General features: G+C 41.8%; 2 protein-coding genes across 3 annotated transcripts in view; both read right to left on the reverse strand.

The window, feature by feature from the left end:
* Nucleotides 1-16,864, reverse strand: part of WNT2B (Wnt family member 2B) — a 62,424-nt gene extending 45,560 nt beyond the window's left edge. For both annotated transcript variants that reach the window (XM_003267986.4, XM_012500512.2), the window contains exon 1: nucleotides 15,671-16,864. The gene's annotated coding sequence lies outside the window, so the exon portion shown is untranslated. The remainder of the gene's footprint in view (nucleotides 1-15,670) is intronic.
* Nucleotides 16,865-19,898: 3,034 nt separating this feature from the next.
* Nucleotides 19,899-23,131, reverse strand: part of CTTNBP2NL (CTTNBP2 N-terminal like) — a 69,032-nt gene continuing 65,799 nt past the window's right edge. The window contains exon 7 of the mRNA XM_012500587.2: nucleotides 19,899-20,788. Coding sequence (XP_012356041.1) covers nucleotides 20,784-20,788 — 5 coding nt within the window. The 3' untranslated portion in view covers nucleotides 19,899-20,783. The remainder of the gene's footprint in view (nucleotides 20,789-23,131) is intronic.

Below are 23,131 nucleotides of genomic sequence, written 5' to 3' on the forward strand. Positions count from 1 at the left end.
CCTTGTTTGACTGCATTGGCTAGTACCTCCACAATAATAAAAGTAGTGAAAATTAATATTCTTTTTTTTTTTTTTTTTTTGAGAGGGAGTCTTGCCCTGTTGCCCAGGCTGCGGTGCAGTGACATGATCTCGGCTCGCTGCAACCTCTGCCTCCCAGGTTCAAGCAATTCTCCTGCCTCAGCCTCCCAAGTAGCTGGGATTACAGGCACCTGCCACCACACCTGGCTAATTTTTGTATTTTTAGTAGAGACAGAGTTTCACCATGTTGGCCAGGCTGGTCCTGAACTCCTGACCTCAGGAGATCCACCTGCCTCGGCCTCCCAAAGTGCTGGGATTACAGGCGTGAGCCACTGTGCCTGGCCTGAAAGTGAATATTCTTATTTTACTTCTAATCTTGGGGAAAGCACTTAGTCTTTCATTGTTAGATTTGATGTAAGCTGTAGGTTTTTCCTTGATGTCCATTATCAGATTGTGGAAGTTCCTTTCTATTTCTGGCTTGCTGAGTTTTTATCTGAAATAAATGTTGGATTTTGCCAAATGCTTTTGATGAATTTATTGACATGATCATATAGTTTTCTTTTCTGAATTGTTAATATGGTGAAATATATCAATTGATTTTCAAATTTTAAACCAACCTTGCATTCCTGACATAAGCCCCAGTTAGTCATTTATATATTATCTTTTTATATTGTTGGGTTTAGTTTGATAAAATTTTGTTAAGATTTTTTGCATGATAGATTTTGATTTGTAGTTTTCTTGCCATATTATTGTTGCTTGGACTCATTTAATGAGTTTGGAAGTGTTCCAACTTCTTCAATATTCTGGAAGAATTTTTGTAGAAATTTTTTTAAAATGTAGGGGCCAGCTGGGCAGAGTGGCTCACTACTAAAAATACAAAAATTAGCCGGGTGGGGTGGCGGGCACCTGTAATCCCAGCTATTCAGGAGGCTGAGGCAGGAGAATTGCTTGAACACGGAAGGTGGAGGTTGCAGTGAGCTGAGATTGTGCCACTGCACTCCTGCTTGGGCGACAGAGAAAGACTCCATCAAAAAAAAAAAAAAAATGTTTGCAGGATTCACCAATGAAACCATCTGGGTGAGAAGTTCCTTTGTAGAAAGTTTTAAACTAAGAAGTCAATTTCTTTAATAGTTACAGGACTAGTCAGATTACCTATTTCTTCTTGGCTTAGTTTTGGTGTTTTGTGTCTTTCACAGGATTTTTTCATTTGATATAAGTTGTTGAATTTATTGGCATAAAAATTTTCATTATATTTCCTGATTTTTCTTTAATATCAGTACAATCTGTAGTGATGACATATCTCTTTCCTGACATTGATCATTTTATCTTTTATTCCTGATCACTCTAGCTAGTATTGATCTCAGAGAACTAGCTTTTGGTTTCACTGATTTTTCCCTATTGTTTTTCTGTTTTCCATTTCATATATTTGTGATCTGATCTTTATTGTGTTATTTCTTTTGTTTACTTTGGGTTTAATTTGCTATTCTTTTTCTATTTTCTCCAACACTCCACAGCCTTATTGAGGTGTAGTTGATAATTTAAAATTGTGTATATTTAAGGTGGATAACTTGATGATTTGATATCCATATACATTGTGAAATATTTACAAGCTAATTAACACATTCATCACCTCATATCGTTACTATTTTCTGTGTGTGTGTGTGTGTGTGGCAAAAACACTTAAGATCTACTCTCTTAGCAAAGTTTGAGTATTACAATATTGTTAACTATATTCACAGTGTTGTACATTAGGTCTCCGGAACTTATTCATCCTGCATAACTGAAACTTTGTACCCGTTGACCAACATCTCCCCATTTCCTCCTCCCCTTGGCCCCTGGTAACCACCATTCTACTTTCTGTTTCTAAAAGTTTGATGATTTTCAATTCCACATATAAGGGAGCTCATACAGTACTTGTCTTTCTGCATCTGGCTTATTTCACTTAGCAAAATGTCCTCCAGGTTCATCCTTATTGTGCAAATGGTATGATTTCCTTCTTTTTTAAAGCTGAGTAATATTCCACTGTATTTGTGTGTGTATCACATTTTCTTTATTCATTCATCCATTAATGGATATTCAGGTTGTTTCCATATCTTGACTATTTGAATAATGCTTGAAATGAACATGGGAATGCAGGTATCTCTTTAAGGTCTTGATTTCTTTCCTTTGGATGTCTACCCGGAAATGGAATTGCTGGATCATAAAGTATTCTATTTTTATTTTTTTGAGGAACCTCCATACTGTTTTCTATAATGGTTGTACCAATTTATGTTCCCACCAACAGTGTATGAGTTCTTTCTTCTCCTATGTCCTCACCAACATTTGTTATCTTGTCTTTTTTTTTTTTTTAAGACTGGGAATGGGACCTCACCTTATCACCCAGGCTGGAGTGCAGTGGCATGATCAAAGCTCACTGCTTCAGCCTGAACTCCTGGTCTCAAGCAATCCTCCCACCTCAGCCTTCTGAGTAGCTGGGACTACAGGCACATGCCAGGCATGGAGTTTGGTGATTTTAAAAATTTAAATTTAAATTTAAAAAATTTTGGGGGCCAGGCACAGTGGCTCACACCTGTAATCCCAGCACTTTGGGAGGCCCAGGTAGGTGAATCACTTGAGTCCAGGAGTTTGAGACCAGTCTAGGCAATGTAGTGAAACCCTGTCTCTACAAAAACAAAAAAAAAATTAGCCACTCAGGAGGCTGAGGCAGGAGGATCATTTGAGCCTGGGAAGTGGAGGTTGCAGTGAGCTGAGACTGCACCACCAAACTCCAGCCTGGGTGACAAGTGAGACCCTCTTCTCTCTCTCTCTCTCTATATATATGTATATCTATATTATATATAGATATAATTTTTGGAGACAAAATTATTATATATAAAAATGATATATAAAATTTATTATATAAATTATTATATAAAATTGTTAAAATTATTATATAAAATTATATATATATAATTTTTGGAGACTAAGTCTCACTATGTTGCCCAGGTTGGTCTTGAACTCTAGGGCTCAAGTGATCCTCCCACCTCAGTCTCCTGAATAGCTGAATTTATAAGTGCAAGCCACCATACCTGGCTTTTGTCTTTTTGATAATACTAATTCTAACAGGTGCGAAGTGACATTTCATTTGATTTGCATTTCTCTGATGATTTCATATACTTATTGGCCATCTGAATGCCTTCTTTTGAGCAATGTCTATTCAGGTCCTTTACTCATTTTAAAATATGGTTATTTATTTTTTAAATTTATTCTTTCTTTCTTTCTTTCTTTCTTTCTTTTTCTTTCTTTTTTTGCTATTCAGTTGTATGAGTTCCTCATATATTTTAAATGTTAACCTCTTATCAGATACATGGTTTGAAAATATTTTCTCCCATTCCTTAGACTGCCTTTTTTCTCTGTTGTTTCCTTTGCTGTGCAGAAGCTTTTTAGTTTGATGCAGTCCAATTTGTCTATTTTTGCTTCTGTTGCTTGTGCTTTTTGTGTCATAACAAAAAAAAATCATTTCCCAGACCAATATCAAGAAAATGTTCCCCTATGTTTTCTTCTAGGAGTTTTATGGTTTTAGCTTTTAAGCTTAGATCTTTAATCCTTTTTGAGTTGATTTTTTTATATAGTGTGAGACATGGATCCAGTTTCATCCTTCTGCATTTGTATATCCAGTTTTCCCAACACTATTTATTGAGGAGATGATCCTTTTCCAATTGTGTGTTATTGGCATCCTTGTTGAAGATCAGTTGACTATAGATGCATGGATTTGTTTCTGGGAGCTCTATTCTGTTCCTTTGCTCTATATATTGTTTTTATGCAAGTACCATACTGTTTTGATTACTATAATGTGTGTGTGTGTGTGTGTGTGTGTGTGTGTGTGTGTGTGTGTGTGTATCTATGTTGCCCAGGCTGGAGTGCAGTGGCTATTCACAGGTGCAATCATAGCACACTGCAGCCTCAAACTCCTAGGGGGAAGCATCCTCCTGCCTCAGACTCCACTCCCAGGTAGCTGGGACTACCCTGTATCTGGCTATAATAAATTTCAAAATTGGGAAGTGTAGTTCATCCAGCTTTGTTCTTGCTTAGATTGCTTTGGACATTCTAGGTCTTTTGTCATCCCATGTGAATTTTAGGATTCTATTGTCTATTTCTGTAAAGAATACCATTGGGATTTTGATAGGGATGGCGTTAAATCTGTAGATCACTTTGGGTAGTATGAGCATTTTACCAATATTTTTTCAATCTATGGACATGTGATGTCTTTTTCATTTATCTATAATGTTATTTAATTTCCTTCAGTGTTTTATAGTTTTAGTGTACAAGTCTTTTTGGCTAAGTTTATTCCTCAATATCTTATTCTTTTTGTTGCTAATGGGAATGGGATTGTTTCCTTAATTTTCTTTCTGAATAGTTTGCTGTTTGTGTCTAGAAATGTGACTAGGGCTGGGCATGGTGGCTAATGCCTGTAATTCCAGTGCTTTGGGAGGGTGAGGCAGGAGGATTGCTTGAGGCCAGGAGTTTGAGACTAGCCTGGGCAACATAGCAAGACCCTGTCTCTACAAAAAAATAAATGAAAAATTAGCAGGGCTGGTGGCACGTGCCTGTAGTCCCAGATTATCAGTAGGCTGAGGCAGGACGATTGCTTGAGTCCAGAAGTTTAAGACTACAGTGAGCTATGATAACATCACTGCGCTCCAGCCTGGGTGACAGAGCAAGGCTCTGTCTCAAAATTTTTTTTGTGATTATTATTATTTTTTGACACAGAGTCTTGTTCTGTCATCCAGGTTGGAGTGTAGTAACACAATCATGACTCACTGCAGGCTTGACCTCTTGGGTTCAAACTATTCTCCCACATCAGCCTCCCAAATAGCTGGAACCACAGGCATGCACCACCATTTAAATTAGCCTGGCTAATTTAAATTTTTTTTTTTTTTGAGATGGAGTTTTCACTCTTGTTGCCCAGGCTGGAGTGCAGTGGCACAATCTCAACTCACTGCAACCTCTGCCTCCCAGGTTCAAGGCTTTCTTTACTGTTTTCCATTCTTTTTTCTCTTTTGTCTGTTGACTGGATAATTTCAAATGATGTGTCTTCAGGTTCACAGATTTTTTTTTAATTATTTTGCTTGATCAAGTATGCTGTTGAAATTCTCTATTGTATTTTCAATTTCATTCATTGTATTCTCAATTTCATTCATTGTATTCTTCAACTCCATAATTTGTTTGGTCATTTTAAAATGATTTCTATCTCTTTCTTGAACTTTTAATCTGTTCTTGTATTGCTTTTCTGGTTTCACTGAATTGTCAGTGTCTTCTTGTAGCCACCAAGCTTCCTTAAACAATTATTTTGAATTATTCTTTAGGTAGTTCATAGATCTCTATTTCTTTGGGGTTAATTACTGAAAAATTATTGTGTTCCTTTGGTGGTGTAATATTTCCTTGATTTTTTTATGTTTCTTTAGCCTTGTAGTGATGTCTGCATGTTTGAAGTAATAGCCACCTCTTCCAGACTTTATGGACTCACTTCAATAGGGAAAGACCATGTATAAGTGGGCATGAAGATGCTGTCTGAGTTGGGCGTGATGGTTCTAGCTCTGGGAAGCCACAGCATCAGCTCCAACTCCATGGTGGGTACAGCAGCATACTCTCTATAAAGCTCCATCAGCTGAGGTCAGCATGGCCAATGGCTCTGGAGGCCCTCAGCAGCCAAGGCTGTGGGTGTACACAGTGGCAGAAAAAGTTGCTTGGGTACTCTAAATATAAAGACATGTATAGGGTAAATTATTATTGACTACCCCACCCAAATGCAACAGCAAAGGCTGCTGACATTTTCCTGTTCTCTTATTCCTGCTTGGGAGGACTTCACAGCTGATGGGATCCCTTTTTGTGCCAGATTCACAGTGCAGGTGCGCTCATGTTGGTAGTGGTGCTGGTATTTGATGCTTGGGTGCACACAGAACAGCCATGGCTCTGTGATCTGGGGTATAGGTGTGCCCATGGCAGTGGTGGTGCCAGTGTCAGAAGTGTCCATCATACATGTAGCAGCCTTGGCTCTGGGGTCTAGAGCATACATGCAATTGTGAGAGGGTGAGTTGGCAATCTTGGCCACTGGGGACACAGCAGCTTCTTCTCCAGGGGGACACAGCAGCATGGACCCTGGAAAGCTCTGTCAGTTGAGATCATCACTGGTGGAAACTACAGGGGTCCTCAGTGGTAAAAGTCAATGTTTGCATTGGTGGCAAAGGATACTGGGGTCCTCCTGCTCTCCTTTTCTCCCACAGGTGGAGGTTGTGGGTTGTGTCCAGGAGATACCTCTTGGTGCAAAGCTGTGCTTGGACTGGGGGATGGGGTGGAGTAGGTAAGATACTTTCTGTATTTTTTAATATGGCTATCTTGGTTTGTGTGCTCCTCTGGGTTGCTGTAAGTTTTTCATTGTACTCTGCAGCTCTCCCAGAGCTATTTTGGTTGGTATGTAGTTGTTTATTCGTTGTTTTTCTCAGTGGGGGATGAGCATTACCTTCTCATCCACCATCTTGGTGATGTCATTTGGACTTCTATTTGCTTAACTGATTTTATATCTTTCTTCTTTTTTAATATAGGCATTTAGTGTTATAAATTTCTCTTTAAGTACTCAATCTGTGTCCCATAAATAATGATATGTTACATTTTCCTTTTCATTCAGTTCAAATTATTTTCTAATTTCTCCTTTAATTTCCTTTGACCCATGGGTTATTTGGAAGTGTGTTGTTTTCCAAATATTTAGGGATATCCCAGAGACCTGCATTTTATTTACTCTAATTGAATTCCATTGTGGCCGAACATAATTTGCATGATTTAGATCTTTTAAAATTTATTGAGACTTTTCAGTAGCCAAAAATATTGTCTATCATTGTAAATGTTCTGTGTGTGCATTAAAAAATAATATGTATTCTGTTGCATTTGGGTGGGGTAGTCAATAATAATTTACCCTATACATGTCTTTATATTTAGAGTGGATTTCTTGTGGGCAGCATAGTTTTGGGTGTTTGTCTTTAAAATACTGGACAATTGCTGCCTTTAATTGAGTTGTTTAGGCTATTTAAATTGTAAGTGATTATTCATATAGTTAGCTTAAATCAATAATCTTATTTTTCTACCATCTGTTCTTTGTTCTTCTTTCCTTCTTATAGATTATTTTTATGACTCTATTTTTATCTTCTTTGTTGCCTTATTAGTTTTGTTTTGCTTTTTTAAATGGTTGCTTTATGGCTTATTGTGTACATCTTTAACTTATTGTGGTCTAGCTTCATGTGATATTATGCTGATGCATTTACAGAATAAGAATCTTACTACAGTATATTTCCATTTCTCTTCCTTCAGCGTTTGTGCTATCATTGTCATACGTTTTATTTCTACATATGTGAAAAACCCCACAATACACTGTGATAACTCTTTAGAGAGATTCAAATATTTAAAGAAAAGTTATTGTTCTTTAAATCTCTTTAAAATGGGTAAGTCTTTCATATTTACCCATATGCCTACCATTTTTTGATGCTCATCATTCCTTTGTATAGATGCAGATTTGTTATTAGTTTTATTTTGCCTGAACTACTTCCTTTAGTATTTCTTGTACTGCAGTTCTGCTGATGAGGAATTCTTTCATCATGTGCATGCTTGAGAAATAGCTTTATTTTGCTTTTTGTGTGTGGGCAAATCTCACTTTAATTGCAAATGATTTTATTTACAGCACACCCAATAATGAACCAACAGGAGAGATGATGACTCTCACACATCAAGGAAAGCAATCTGTATTAGTCCATTCATGTATTGCTGTACAGAAGTACCTGAGACTGGGTAATTTATAATGAAAAGAGGTTTAACTGTCTCCTGGTTCTGTTGGCTGTACAGGAAGCATGATGCTAGAATCTGCTCCATTTCTGGGGAGGCCTCAGGAAACTTAACAATTGTGGTGGAAAATGAAGGGGTAGCAGGCACATCACATGGCCAAAGCAGGAGCAAGAGAGAGAGCTGGGGGTGTGTGGGGGGGATTGCTACACACTTTTAAACAACCAGATCTCTCAAGAACTTACTCATTATCATGAGAACAGCACCAAGGGTGCTAAGCTATTCATGAAGGATCCATGCTCATGATCCAATCACCTCCCACCAGACTCCATCTCCAACATTGGAGATCACAATTCGACATGAGATTTGGGTGGGGATACAGATTGAAACCATATCACGATCCTCATTTTTCTGAACGGTGTTTCACATTTTAAAAAGTGACTATTGCCATTGCTTTTGAAAGGTATTTTCACTGGGTTTAGAATTCTAGGTTGACAGTTTTTTTCCTCAGTAGTCCACCACTAACTGCTCCACTGTCTTCAGGATTGTGTCATTACTAATGAGAAATCTCATGTTCTTTTATGTTTGTTCATCTGTATGTAATAGCTTTTTTTCCTCTGGTTGTTTTAAAAGTGTTCTCTTGGTTGGGCATGGTGGCTCACGCCTGTAATCCCAGCCCTTTGGGAGGCGGAGGCAGGCAGATCATGAGATCAGGAGATTGAGACCATCCTGGCTAACACGGTGAAACCCCATCTCCACTAAAAATACAAAAAAAAAATTAGTCAGATGTGGTGGCTCAAACCTGTAGTCCCAGCTACTTGGGAGGCTGAGGCAGGAGAATCGCTTGAACCCAGGAGGCGGAGGTTGCGGTGAGCCGAGATTGTGCCACCGCACTCCAGCCTGGGTGACAGAGTGAAACTCCATCTCAAAAAAAAAAAAAAAAAGCATTCTCTTTATCATAGGTTTTAGGCTATTTGATTATGATGTTTCTTTTTCTTTTCCTCTTTTTTTTTTTTTTTTTTGAGACAGAGTCTCTCTCTGTCACCCAGGCTTGAGTGCAGTGGCCCAATCTTGTCTCACTGCAAGCTCTGCCTCCCGGGTTCACGCCACTCTCCTGCCTCAGCCTCCTGAGTAGCTGGGACTACAGCCACCCGCCACCACGCCCGGCTAATTTTTTTTTTTTTTTTTTTTTTTTTTTGTATTTTTAGTAGAGACGGGGTTTCACTGTGTTAGCTAGGATAATCTCGATCTCCTGACCTCATGATCCACCCGCCTCGGCCTCCCAAAGTGCTGGGATTACAGGTGTGAGCCACTGCGCCCAGCCGATTATGATGTTTCTTGTTGCAGTTTCCTTCATGTTTCTTATGTTTATATTTATTGGCTTTTTTTGTATCTGTGAATTTATTGTTTTCATCAAATTTGGAAAATCTTGGCTATTATTTGTTCAAATATTTTTCTTTGGGGATGCTGATTAAACTTACATTAGGTCACTTGAATGTGACCCAAAGCTCACTGATACTTTGTTCATTAAAAAAAATTTTCTTATGTTCTGTGTTTTATTATGGATTGCTTTTATTAATATTTCTTCATATTTAATAATCATTTCTTCCACAATGTGTAATCTGTTGCTAATCTCATCCATTTTTTTTAAATCTCAGATACTGGGATTTTCCTCTCCAGAAGTTTGGTTTTAGTTTTTCTGCATCTTTCATGTCTCTAGTTACCAAACTGAATCTTTTCCCTATCTCCTTGAATATACAGTACAGTTATAATAGCTACTTTAATGTAATTGCTATTTCTGTCACTGTGTTATTTTGACCAGCTTGCCTTCCCTCTCTCCCTCCCTCCCTCTTTTCCTTCCTTCCTTCCTTCCTTCCTTTCCTCTCCTTCCCTCCCTCTTTTCCTTCCTTCCTTCCTTCCTTCCTTCCTTCCTTCCTTCCTTCCTTTCCTCTCCCTCCCTCCTTCCCTCCCTCTCTCCTGTCCCTCCTGCCCTCCCTTCCTCCCTCTCTCTTTCTTTTCCTTCCTTCCTTTTTTTCTTTCTTTCTTCCTTTCCTTTCCTTCCTTCCTTCCTTCCTTTCCTCTCCCTCCCTCCTTCCCTCCGTCTCTCCTGTCCCTGCCACCCTCCCTTCCTCCCTCTCTCTTTCTTTTCCTTCCTTCCTTCCTTTTTTCTTTCTTTCTTTCTCTTTTTTCTTTCTTTTTTCCTTTTCCTTCCTTCCTTCCTTCCTTCTTTCCTTCCTTCCTTCTTTCCTTCCCTCCCTCCCTCCCTCCCTTCTTTCTTTCTTTCTTTCTTTCTTTCTTTCTTTCTTTCTTTCTTTCCTTTCTTTCTCTCTTTCTTTCTTTCTTTTCTTTCTTTCTTTTCTTTTTCTTCCTTTCCTTTCTTTCCTCTCTCTCCCTTTCTCCCTCCTTCCCTCTCTCTATCCCCTTCCCTCCCCTTCCTCCTTCCCTCCCTCCCTCTCTCTTTCTCTTTCTCTCCTTCTTTTCTTTTTTAGCATTGCTTTGTTGCCCAGGCTAGAGTGCAGTGGCATGATCACAACTCACGGTAGCATCAATCTCCCAAAGCTCAAGTGATCCTCCCACCTCAGCCTCCTGAGTAGCTGGGACTCCTGGCACACACGACCACACCCAGCTAAATTTTGTATTTTTTGTAGAGACAAGGTTTCTCCATGTTGCCCAACCTGGAGTAATTTTCAAGGACTGAGTTTTCTTCTAATTATTTGCCATATTTTTCTACTTCTTTGTAATTTTTTATTGGATGCCACACATTGTGATTTTTACCTTTTGACTGCTGGATATTTTTGTTTTCCTATACATATTCTTGAGCTTTATTCTGAGACATAATCACTTAGAAACAGTTTTATCCTTTTGAGTCTTTTTTTTTTCATTGGTTGGGGGTTGGTGGGAACAGAGCATCATTTATTCTAGGGCTTATTTTGGCCCACTATAGAGACAAAACTCTGAAGACTCTATAAATGTGGCTGCAAATTATGAGATTTTTCATTTTTTGCTAATGAGAACAGAAACTACTCCCAGTCCCATGAGATCTCTGAGTAGTTTCTTCTAATCCTTTTGGGTGGTTCCCTCATTGGCCTTGGGTAGTTTCCTCATAGATTTGCTGATTAGCCCTTAGTTGAAGACTCCAGGGTAGGCCTCTCACATCCTCTTGTGATCTCTCTCATTGAAGCTGTCTTACCTCCAATACTCTTCCCTTCCAAGACTCCCAGCTTTACCCCCTCAATTTAAGGAGATCATGAGGCCATGCCTGGATTTCTCCTTCCTGTTGGGGGGCAATTATAAGACTCACTTTCTTTCCCATCTGTGTCCTTTGTTGTCTGATAGTCAATGTCTTTAATACATTTGGCTTAATGTTTAGTTTTTTTTAGGTGTGAGAATAAATCCAGTTCCTGTTACTCTATTTTGAAGTCAGAAGTAGAATTCTTGAAAATAAAAAAAAATATATATCTTTTGACTTCATACTTCTTGATTACATTTTCATATGTATGCTGCATTTATAATTATGTACGCTGCATCACTGAGCAGTTTCCTTAGCAAGAGATAAATTTTGTTTTGGCTAGGCATTAATAAGAAATTAATTGCCCACTTATAATTTTCCACAGCTGAGAACTAGATGAATTTTCTATAGATGTGTTCTGGCTCCACATATTCCAAACTTGTTTCTCCTTCGCTTCCCACTTTACTTTTAGTGCCAGATACTATAGGGTGTATTCCTAGAATACAACCTTTGGCACTGCTGCTTCATGTCATTATGTTAGGTCAGGCAGCACATGGATTGATGGGAGTATTTCTAGAAGCTATTCCTATTGGCATGGCTAGCATAAACTCATGGAAGTGACAGCAAACCACAGAAATCTCTCAAAAAACCGAGATAGGGGTTCAAAATGGCTGACTAGAGACATTGGACACTCACTCTTTACAGAAGGAATCAATAATTGTGAATAGATAATCATACCTCCAATAGAACATGTAGGAGAGAACATTGGAGTTCAACAGAGAAGTTATGGGAAATACCTGAGGCACAGATGGAGCAGGAAGTGAGTGGTCAACTCAGCCAAGGTTGGCCATGAGAATCCCTCTGCTATACACATCCCTGCTGCAGACTGCTGCAGTCCTAGCCATGAGAGAGCTCCTCTACCCATACAAACTCTTGAGACTAGTGTGGGTGGTGGTCTGGAGGCCCTGTCAGGGCATCGCACCAGACAGGGGACTCATGCAGGGTCACATGCTTCCCCAAGACATACGTGGCTGCAGCACAGCACCATTGTGAAAGCACAGCCACCACTGGACTGCATCCTGCCCTGGGAAGCACACCCTCCTATGTCCACATTTCAGGATCCCCTGCTGATATCCCTTAGTGTTCACTCAGAGGGTTACAGTGGCACAGCACTGGCTGGACCCAAAGGTGCACAGGGCCCCAGTACCCTCGGTCACATGAAATACTACTCCTCAGGGAAAGGATGGTGCCACACACCAAGGAGGAAGCCCCTGGGACACAGTCACAGTAAGCCAGAGCACACACTTTCCAGACCCTTTGAGGAGCGACCGTGCCCCCAGCAGTGGCACAGACTCTATTCTGGGGCTCGTAATCGGAATTCCTTCCACCCATCCCACCACCTCCCCTTCCTGCCCCACACCCACACAAATGCAGCAGTTTCTGCCACCAGGAGCCCAGGTGGGTGAGCCTGAGAGCTGACTGTCTGGGGCCTGGGGCAGTGATCCTACCCCCACTGGTGGAACAACCTCAGTGCTTAGGCTCGTGCATAGAGAGCGGACGCCTTTCCCCCATTTGTACACCGTAGCAGCATGATTTATTATTGATTTATTATTGATTTATTTATTTAGAGACAGAGTCTCACTCTGTCACCCAGGCTGGAGTGCAGTGGTGTGATCTTGACTCACTGCAACATCTGCCTCCTGGGCTCAAGTGATCCTCACACCTCAGCCGGCCAAGTAGCTAGGACTACAGGCGTGCACCACCACACCTGGCTAATTTTTATATTTTCAGCAAAAATAGGCTTTCACCATATTGGCCAGGCTGGTCTCACACTCCCGTCCTCAGGTGATCCACTCGCCTTAGCCTCCCAAAGTGCTGGAATTACAAGGGTGAGCCACCGCGCTCTGCTGAGAGTGGCATGATATATTTAAAGTACTGAAGGAAAAAACTTTTACCCTAGAAAATTATATCTGGTGAAAATATCCTTCAAACATGAAGGAGAAATAAAGACTTTCCCAGAACAAAAGCTGAGGAATTTCATCAACACCAGACCTGTCCTACAAGAAATGCTGAAAAGAGTTCTTCAGTCTGAAAGAAAAGGTCATTGAGCAATCAAAAATTATCCGAAGGTACAAAACTCACTGGTAATAGGACGTACACAGAAAAACACACAATATCATAACACTGTAATTGTGGTGTGTAAACTACTCATATCTTGAGTAGAATGACTAAAAGATGAGCTACTCAGAAATAATAATCACGACAATTTTTGAAGACATAGTACAAGAAGATATAAATAGTCCGGATATGGTGACTCACACCTGTAATCCCAGCACTTTGGAAGGCCAAGATAGGTAGATCACCTGAGGTTGGGAGTTCGAGACCAGTCTGGCTAACAGGGTGAAACCCCATCTCTACTAAAAATACAAAAATTAGCCGGGCATGGTGGCATGTGCCTGTAATCCCAGCTACTCGGGAAGCTGAGGCAGGCGAATACCTTGAACCTGGGAGACGGAGGCTGTAGTGAGCTGAGATCGCACACTGCACTCCAGCCTGGGTGACAGAGCTCCGTCTCAAAAAAAAAAAAAAAAAAAAAAAAAAAAAGAAATCTGATTTACAATAGCTACAAAAACAAACAAACAAAAAACCTAGGAATAAACTTAACTAAGTAGGTGAAAGATCCCTACAAGGTATACTACAAAAAACTGATGAACAAAATTCAAGACGACAAAACAAATGGAAAGGCATTCCATGCTCATCGACTAGAATAATTAGTATTATTAAAATGACCATACTGCTTGCAGCAATCTACAGATTCAATGCAATCCCCATCAAAATACCAATGTCATTTTCCGCAGAATAGAAAAAAAATACTAAAATTTGTATGGAACCAAAAAACAGCCAGAATAGCCAATGTAATCCTGAGCAAAAACAATAAAGTGGAAATATCACACTATCTTCAGATGTGTCTTCAGAGTCACTTCTTGACTTAATTCAAAATGGATTACATGGCTTTAGTGACCAAATCAGGATGGTATTGGTATAAAAGCAGACACATAGACCAATGGAACAGAACTGAAAACTCAGAAATAAATCCACATATTTACAGCCAACTCATCTTCAACAAATCACCAAGGACATACAATGGGGAAAGAACACCCTCTTCAATAAATGGTGCTGGGAAAACTGAATAACCATATGCACAAGAATGCAACTGGATTCCTATCTTTCACTATATATAGAAGACAACTCAAGATGGATTAAGAATTTTAATGTAAGATGGAAAACTATAAAACTACTAGAAGAAAACATAAGGAAAACTCTTCAGGGCATTGGTCTAGGCAAAGATTTTATGGCCAAGACCTCAAAAGCACAGGAAACAAAACAAAAAATAGACAAATAGGACTGTATTAAACGGAAAAACTTCTATGTAGCAGAAGAAACAATCAACAGAGTAAAGAGACAACCTCTTGAATGGGAGAAAATATTTGCTAACTACTCATGCAACAGGTGACTAATTCCAGAATATACAAGGAACTCAAACAACTAAACAGTAAATAATAATAATAATCCCATTAAAATGGGAAAATGGCATGAATAGACGTTTCTCAAAAGAAGACTGACAAATGGCCAATGGATACATGAAAAAATGTTCAATGTCATGAATGATTAGGGAAGTGCAAAACAAAACCAAAATGAGATATCGTCTTACCCAAGTTAGAATGGCTATTATAAAGAAGAAAAAAATAACAGAGGCTGATGAGGGTGCAGAGAATAGGGAACTCTTATACACTGTTGGTGGGAATGTAAATTAGTACAACCACTATGGAAAACAATATGGAGATTTATTAAAAACTAAAAATAGAACTACCATAATCCAGGAATCCTACTACTGGGTATCTAGCTAAAGGATAATAGTATATCAAAGGGATGCCTGCATTCAGATGTGTATTACAGCACGACTCACGATAGCAAAGATATAAACCTAAGTGTCCATCAACGGATGAATGAATAGAGAAAACTTCGTATAGATACAAAATGGAATATTATTGGTCATAAAAAAGAATGAAATCAACTCATTTGCAGCCATAAGGATGGTGCTGGAAGTCATTATGTTAAATGAAATTAGCCAGGCACAGAAAGACAAATGCTGCATGTTCTTACTCATATGTGGGAGCTAAAAAACTTGACCTCATGGCCGTAGAGAATAGAATGATAGATACCAGAGTCTGGGAAGGGTGGTTGGTGGGAGGGGAATGAAAAGAAGTTGATTAATGGGTACAAACATACAGTTAGATAGAAGAAATAAGTTCTAATGTTTGATAGCAGAATAGGGTGACTATACTTGGCAACAATACTTTGTATGTTTCAAAGTAACTAGAAGAGAGGACTTGAAATGATACCAACACATAGAAATGATAAATACTCAAGGTGATGGATACCCCAAATATCCTGACTTGACCATTATACATACTACGTGTATAACAAGCTTGACCATTATACATACTACGTATATGATCATATATACCCCATAAATATGTAAAGTATTATGTATCAAGAAGAAAAGGGGAAAATTAAGTACAAGTATTAAATAAAGTAGTGCTTCATTCAACTTACTTTTAGTTGAATTCCAAAAATGCTTATGGCTACCACTCCAAGGCCATCCAACATGGGGGAAAGTGTGATATAGGAGAAAGAGTGAAAAGATACAACAGTGTTAACTGATTGCAGTTAAGATTTAATTTTATTTTGCAAATTTTACGACCACATTGCTTGGGCTCTTCAGGGTTTGGAAGGGGCCATGCCAATGATGGGCCTCGAAGCTTAAACCTCATTAGCTTCTTGGTAAATGTGCCTGTGCTCATAATGCTCCTCAATTCAGGCTTCCAGTGGCCCACCAAATAAGGGCCCAAATTCTTTGCCTGGGCAGACCATGCCCTTTCCTGTCGAGTTCCTGCTTACTTCTCCTGATCTAGACTTCCTTCCCAGGCTTCTCACCAGAAACACGGTGCCTGCTGGCAACTTGGTGCACTGTATATGCTATCCTCATTCCTTGGAATGCCCTTCATTCTCTTCTTCACCTGGGAGCATCTACCTCTCCTTCAAGACCAAGACAAGTGTCCCTTCCTCTGTGAGACCTTTCCTGACTCCACTGGGGGTTAACTGTGCAGCCACAGCTTGTTCCTCTATTTATTATAATCCACATAACACTGCGTTTCATGTTTGTTTCTCCCACCAGCACCTAAAATCCCTAAATGCCTGTAACTGATTTATTTCTCTATCCCAGTGCCTATCCCAGTGCCTGGCACCTAATAGGAACTGTGATATGGATATTTCAATGAAGAAAATCTCTTTGTTTTCCTCCCAGAGTGCTGGCTCCTGCTTACTTACTTGGCTTATTATGGGTTTTGTATTTTACAGCATCGACAGTATAAAAAGAGCAAGACATTTCTGAAGCATAATTAAATGGATGAATGCATACATAGATAAAGAGTCCTCCTGGCCCCTTTTTTAACAGTTATGAGCATCTACTACATGTCAGGCGCTGTTCTAGGAGCTACATAATACTAATAGCTATCACTTTTTGAAGGCTTTCTTATGTCAAGGACCAGTTTTAAGTCTTAAATTTGCTCATTTAAGGCTCACAACGATGTTGTGAGGCGGTTTCTATTCTGTTTTTTTTACGCAGTCTGGGCTTCGTTCCGCTTTTCAGGCAGGGTAAGCTGCTGTGCTCCGAACTTAAGACACCAGGGAGGCGGCTGAGCACGGGGACGAGAGGAGGCGCATCCTTGTTTGCGCCGGCGTCTGAAGTGGGCCCCTTCCTGGCCGCTGACCCTGTCCTTTCCTCAGAGAGGTGGCGCGCGACCAGACCTCGGTCGAGAGAGAGTCACAGCATGTGAAACACCAGGGGGCGCGAGTAAGTCAGCTTTCCGAAGAAGGGCGGGGCTGCCAGCCCGGAGTAGCCCGTCGGGCACGTTGCAGCCGGGCCTTGGCGTCAGAACCACATGGCTTCCAATCTAGACAAGCAACTTCTATCGCCGCCCCTTCATCCACAGCGCCGCTCCACAAAGGGAGCAGCAAACCCATGGAGTTCTTACTATGTGCTAGACACGTGCCTGCTTTATCTCACGGAATTCTCACAAAACCCTGAGAGGGAGGTTCCCATCTTTATTTTACTGATGCTGAGATGGAGGCTGGCGGAGGTTCACTCACTTGTCCAAGGTTGCGCACGGACCGACAAAGCTCCTGTTCTGAACTGCTTTTCTTGCTCAGACCCCTTGCTGTAGTGTACCCAAAACCCTATCAATGCAAACCGATCTCCTTCTCCCTTTTATTTAAAGCAGGTGCTTCTTAAGTCTCTAGACCCACGGGTTTCCAGCTCTCCTGAATCTTAGGGGCCCCATCCCTCGTTTGGAACACTTGTAATATCCTGCCCTGCACAACCTTGAGAGTCACCTCTTTGAGACATGTTTCTCCACCGGAGTGTAAATGCCAGCCCTTAGCATGATGCTTGCTTGACACAGAGTCAGTACTTAATAACTATATGCTGAAGAGATAAACGGCAAGCACAGCGAGTGTGTGGTGTGTGTCCCCTTCTCAACCTGGGTGAGGTCTGCACGGAGCCAGAAGCAATAAAACCGGTTGAATATGTGAATAAGGATTTGTTGGTGTAACATTTCTATTTTGTTCTACCTCCTATATGTTTGTAACCAGCTGGGCCTGCAAACTCTCAAAAGGCAAGGAAGAGGAGTGTGTGTGTGTGCGCACGCGCGCGCATATGTGTGTGCGTGTGTGTGCGCGTGTGTATGTGTGTGTGCGCGCGCGCGTGTGTGTTGTTGGGTGGGTTGTTGGGGGAAAGTGAGGCGGCACAGGGCAGGGAGCAGAGCTTTCCCATGGTGAGAATAAGGCCCACATAGAGAAGGAAGGAGTGAGAGATGCCAAGATCTGAGTAGAGGGGAAGGAAAACGAACCCTGAATAGGAGCCTTGTGTGTGGCCCTGTGGCTCTGACTCACCAAGACTCAGGAGAAGGAAAACACGCTAGGGATGAAGAAGGGGCCTGTGTGCTTTGGTCGCCACCCCTAAACTACCCCACCACCCCGAATCCCTTTGGATCAGGGTCTTCCTGAGGACATCCTGTCTGCTCAGAGGCACAGACCATTCCAGAAGGCTTTGATTTGGGTTGGGTGGGCTGAGGGAGCGGGGGAGTGGGAGGGTGGGCACTACAGAGAAGGGAAATGGATAAGTCTTTGAAAACGCAAAAGCCCCTTCCCAGCAGAGCTGTATGTTTGAGTTCAGGTGCAGAAGGCGTCGGAGGAGGAGGAGGTGTCTCCCCTCAAGCTTTCAGTTGTTCCCTCCTCCACAGGCAGGTGTGGCAAGTCAGACTCCCCAGCAGGGAGAGGCTAGATGCTCAGGACTTTGGTCGCATCCTGTCCGTGCCTGACCTGAGGAGCAAGACATGCCTGATGAGTGCTTCCCAGAGCTGGTTCTAGACAGATGGAGGCACGGCCTGGCAAGAGAAGCCCCACCATCCTCCCCGCTCCTACCCTTGCTCCAGCCGTCAAACCTGTTCAGAGACATGAGGACAGGATTTTGTGGCAACAAGTGTGGCAGGCAGACAGCCCTAGGCAGAGGGCAGGGCCTGGAATATGGGGCAGCCCAGGTGAACAAGATCAAAGCCAGACATGGTAGAGCAGGTGAGAGGGAGGGAGTGCCCCAGAGAGCAGCCAGGGCTGGGCTAGGAACTGCTGGTTTCAGGTCAGCTCAGGGAGGAGCAGTTGGCTGAGGCAGGATGAGGGAGCCAGACTTTCTCTACCGGCCGGGCCTTGCTGTGAACTAGACATGTACAATTGGGCCTGTCCCCTGGCCTTTCTAGGGTTCATTTTCCTCATCTCGATTATGACAGAGCTACAATCAAGGGTCTCTAAGATGACCTCTAGCTCTAACATCACATGACTCCATGTGTGTAGGGAAATCATCCTTTTCCTTTCTCTGCACCAAAACCCAATTCCTTCAGTATCTTGTTTCTATCTGAAGGTCTCAAAGAAAGCTAGCTGATCGGTGGGCTTATACTTGGGTATTTGACTGACAAAAAGCTAATATTCCAAACTCCCCAAATGCATTATTACTGTTTTGATACTATAGTGTGGCCAGCAGAGAGTGGACTTGAAAGCCAAATAGGGTTTCAACGATTGGAATCCCAGCTGACACTGAATCTCAGCTCTGCTGTAGGACCTTGGGCAATTTACTGTATCTCAGCAGGAGTTAATGATCACATCTGTCAAGTAGGGATTATCTGCCTCTTTTAGTAGTTGTTGATTAAATGAAGTAACGTGTAAAATACCTGATTGAGAGCTTGGCACTATATAAATACTCAGAAAATGTGTCCTCCCTTCTTTAGAGGACTTCATCATGACCAAAGGAACAGAGTAGACTGAGATGGAGATTATGATGGAGACGGCTTACTTGGGAATGCCCTTGGGATCCACACCTAGGGAATGGAAGCAGGATAGGAGCAGGATTGGGCAGAGGGAGAAGTTGATCTGCAATATAGTCTCAATAAAGGTCTCAGGCAACTCTACAGGGGGTTTTGAAGCTGAGATGAACCTTCGGAGTTCTCCTAATTTGGGACAAGAGGGTTAGTATAAACGCTACATCAATCAGTCTTTGTATTTTTTTTGTTTTGTTGATACAGAGTTTTGCTCTGTTGCCCAGACTGGAGTGCAGTGGCGCAATCTTGGCTCACTGCAACCTCCATCTCCTGGGTTCATGCAATTCCCCTGCTTCAGCCTCCCAAGTAGCTGGGATTATAGGTGAGTGCCACGACGCCCGGCTATTTTTTTTGTATTTTTAGCAGAGATGGGGTTTCACCATGTTGACCAGGCTGGTCTCGAACTCCTGACCTCAAGTGATCCACCTGCCTCAGTCTCCCAAAGTGCTGGGATTACAGGTGTGAGCCACCATGCCCAGTCTTTGTGTTAATATATGACCTGTCCATGGAAGGAGCTGTGACTTTGGTCAAGCTGATTTTCTACCAGTGAAGGTAATTCCTATAAGGGGTTATATCTGAGGGCCACTTACTGTCAGCATTCCCTGCACTAGGGAATTAAATTTCACTCCTGAAAGGGAACCTATGTGGCACATCCTAGTGTCTAACACATTGAGTTAATGAGCAGGATTCTTGTCAGGTTAAACACGTGACTCCCCAGAGACAAGGCCAATCTTGTTTTAACACTTCCCCCAGTAATTTCTCAGAACCAACAATTTCACAGTGGTGTGGACAGAGCCACATGTTGCATGCTCCTTGTGCTCCTCTAGTCTAACAGTGAAACAAACGCTGCCACTATTGGGAGAAGCTGCTGTCACATCCTTCGGAAGAAATAAGTCCCCTGCAAGTGTCCCAGAGGGACTCATTTGATTCTGTTCAAAGCTTAGTTTGCATTTCCCTCATTTGCTTATAGAGATTTAGAGGGTGTGAAAAAGGGAAATGAGTAGGAGAGGACATTGATGGGTAATATGGTATTTTGGCAACCAGGTCCTTTTTCAAACTGCCTTTTGCATGTTCCTAGATCTTCCCTACAAGTTATCGGACAGTGTATTGCAGAATGCTGTGGCCTGAGAGCTCCTTCTTAGGTCAGCCCCAACCCTTGCAGAAAGCACTCACTGGTGTCTGTCAGTCTCCCTGAAACAGAACTCAGCTCTTGGGGACGTCTTGTGCCTCCGTCTCTGACCTTATCCTAGAATCAAGACAAGCCAAATTAAAACAAAAAGCAAACACAGGGACATGTTACAGAACCCCAAGTAAATAATGCCCTGGAGAGAGGAGAAAAGACATTCATTCCTTTTCTAGTTAATGTTTTCCTGCCCACAAAGAGCTCTGCTACCTCTGAGCTACCAGAGTGCTTTTACCAGAACCACCTTCAATAACTCTGTATTTTTTTTTGTTTGTTTGTTTGTTTTTTTTTTTTAGACAGAGCCTTGCAGTGGTGCGATCTCGGCTCACTGCAAGCTGCTCCGCCTCCTGAGTTCACGCCATTCTCCTGCCTCAGCCTCACGAGTAGAGGTGACTACAGGCACCCGCTACCACGCCTGGCTAATTTTTTTTATTTTTTAGTAGAGATGAGGTTTCACCGTGTTAGCCAGGATAGTCTCGATCTCCTGACCTCGTGATCCGCCCGCCTTGGCCTCCCAAAGTGCTGGGATTACAGGCATGAGGCACCGCTCCTGGCCCTCCCTATGGTTTTTAAAAGCTCACCTGCATTATTCTATCAAACTGTTGCCTCTGGACTCACTATACATCATTTTGTTAATGTTTTGCTTCCCCAACTAGATTGTGAGTACCCTAAGGGCAGGGAACAGGATTAAACTTGTCTTCCTTAATAAGCACCTTGCTTTCTGGTTCATCTTAGATACTTAAAAAACATGTTGTTTGAGGGGAATTAATGTTTTATTTTTGTTCCATTTATCTGACCTGATGAAGGTCTCCTGGCATTGGTTAGGTCTGATGATCCATTTCTGGGGTGGCTGTGGAGCAGCATCGTGTCCCACATGGATTTTCTAAACTTGCTCTATCTGAAGAATCACCAAGGCATTTATCTAGAGCTCGACCTTAGCCTACTGAAATCAGAATCACCAGGGGAGGAGCCTGGGAATCTGTATGTTTCACAGAGCCCCAGGAGACTCTCATTTGGGAAACACTGGTAGTGAAAGAACAAAGTACTCCCAGCCGCCCCGTCTGGGAAGTGAGGAGGCCTCTGCCCAGCCGCCCCGTCTGGGAAGAAGTGAGGAGCGCCTCTGCCCGGCAGCCCCGTCTGGGAAGAAGTGAGGAGTGTCTCTGCCCGGCCACCCCATCTGGGAAGAAGTGAGGAGCGTCTCTGCCCGGCCGTCCCGTCTGGGAAGTGAGGAGCACCTCTGCCTGGCCACCCATCATCTGGGATGTGAGGAGCGCCTCTGCCCGGCCTCCCTGTCTGGGAGGTCTACCATGGAGGCCAGACGCAATGTGGGGGCTGGACGTGGTGGCTCACACCTGTAGTCCCGGCACTCTAGGAGGCCGAGGAGGGTTGATCACTTGAGGCTAGGAGTTCAAGACCAGCCTGGCCAACGTGGCGAAACATATGAAAAATATAACAGACAGACCAACCAACCAACCCAACAACAACAAAACAGGTCTACCCTGAAGTCATACTCTTTTTCTATTTTCCTCCCTTTCTGATCCTTTGTCCCACTTTCTTTTTCTTCCTCTTCCTTCTCCTTCTTCTTTGTCAAATAGAGGATTGAGTTATTATCATTGATCCATACAAAGTCCCTCTTTTATTTATTTTAATTCCTGCACCCCATTTCTATTCCCCGTCTTCCCATGTGCAACCTTCCTAATATGTTTGATATGCAACTTTTTGTTTGTATGTATTTTTAGAAAATGTTTATTGTTTTGTGTGCAAAAAAAATAAAACTGGCATGTCTCCAGGAAAAAAAAAAAGAGTACAAAATTACAGTTAGATGAGAGTAAGTTCTGGTGTTCTATAGCACAATAGGGTGACTCTAGTAAATGATATTATAGTGTATATTTCTAAATATCTAAATAACTAGAAAAGAGGGGGCTGAATGTTCTCACCACAAAGAAATGATGAATGTTTGAGGTGATGAATATGCTGAACACCATGATTTGATCATCATACATTGTACACATGTATTGAAACTTCCCTCTGTACCCCACAAATAATGTACAACTATTATGTATCAATTAAAAACAAAATAAAAAGTGAAAAAAAAAAGAACAACGTACTAGGGTTTAAATCCTGGCTGTCATATGCTAAGGGTCCTTGCACAAATCTCTGGCCCTCAACTACCTCATCACTACACTGGGGATAATAATACCTCACAGCACCCGTGTGAGGATTAATAAGGTAATATGTATGTGAAATCATTAGCATGGTGCTTGGCACTCAAGTAGGCACTCTTGACTCTGAATATCACTGACATTCTGCCAAACCAGTTTCAGGAGCTTAAGACATTTCCTTAGGTCAGAGGCAAATAGCAAGTTGTTGTGAAAGAACAGGTAAGGGCTACGAAGGACTGTTTTC

This window comes from Nomascus leucogenys, chromosome 12 (genome assembly GCF_006542625.1).
Source record: "Nomascus leucogenys isolate Asia chromosome 12, Asia_NLE_v1, whole genome shotgun sequence".
NCBI lineage: Eukaryota > Metazoa > Chordata > Mammalia > Primates > Hylobatidae > Nomascus > Nomascus leucogenys.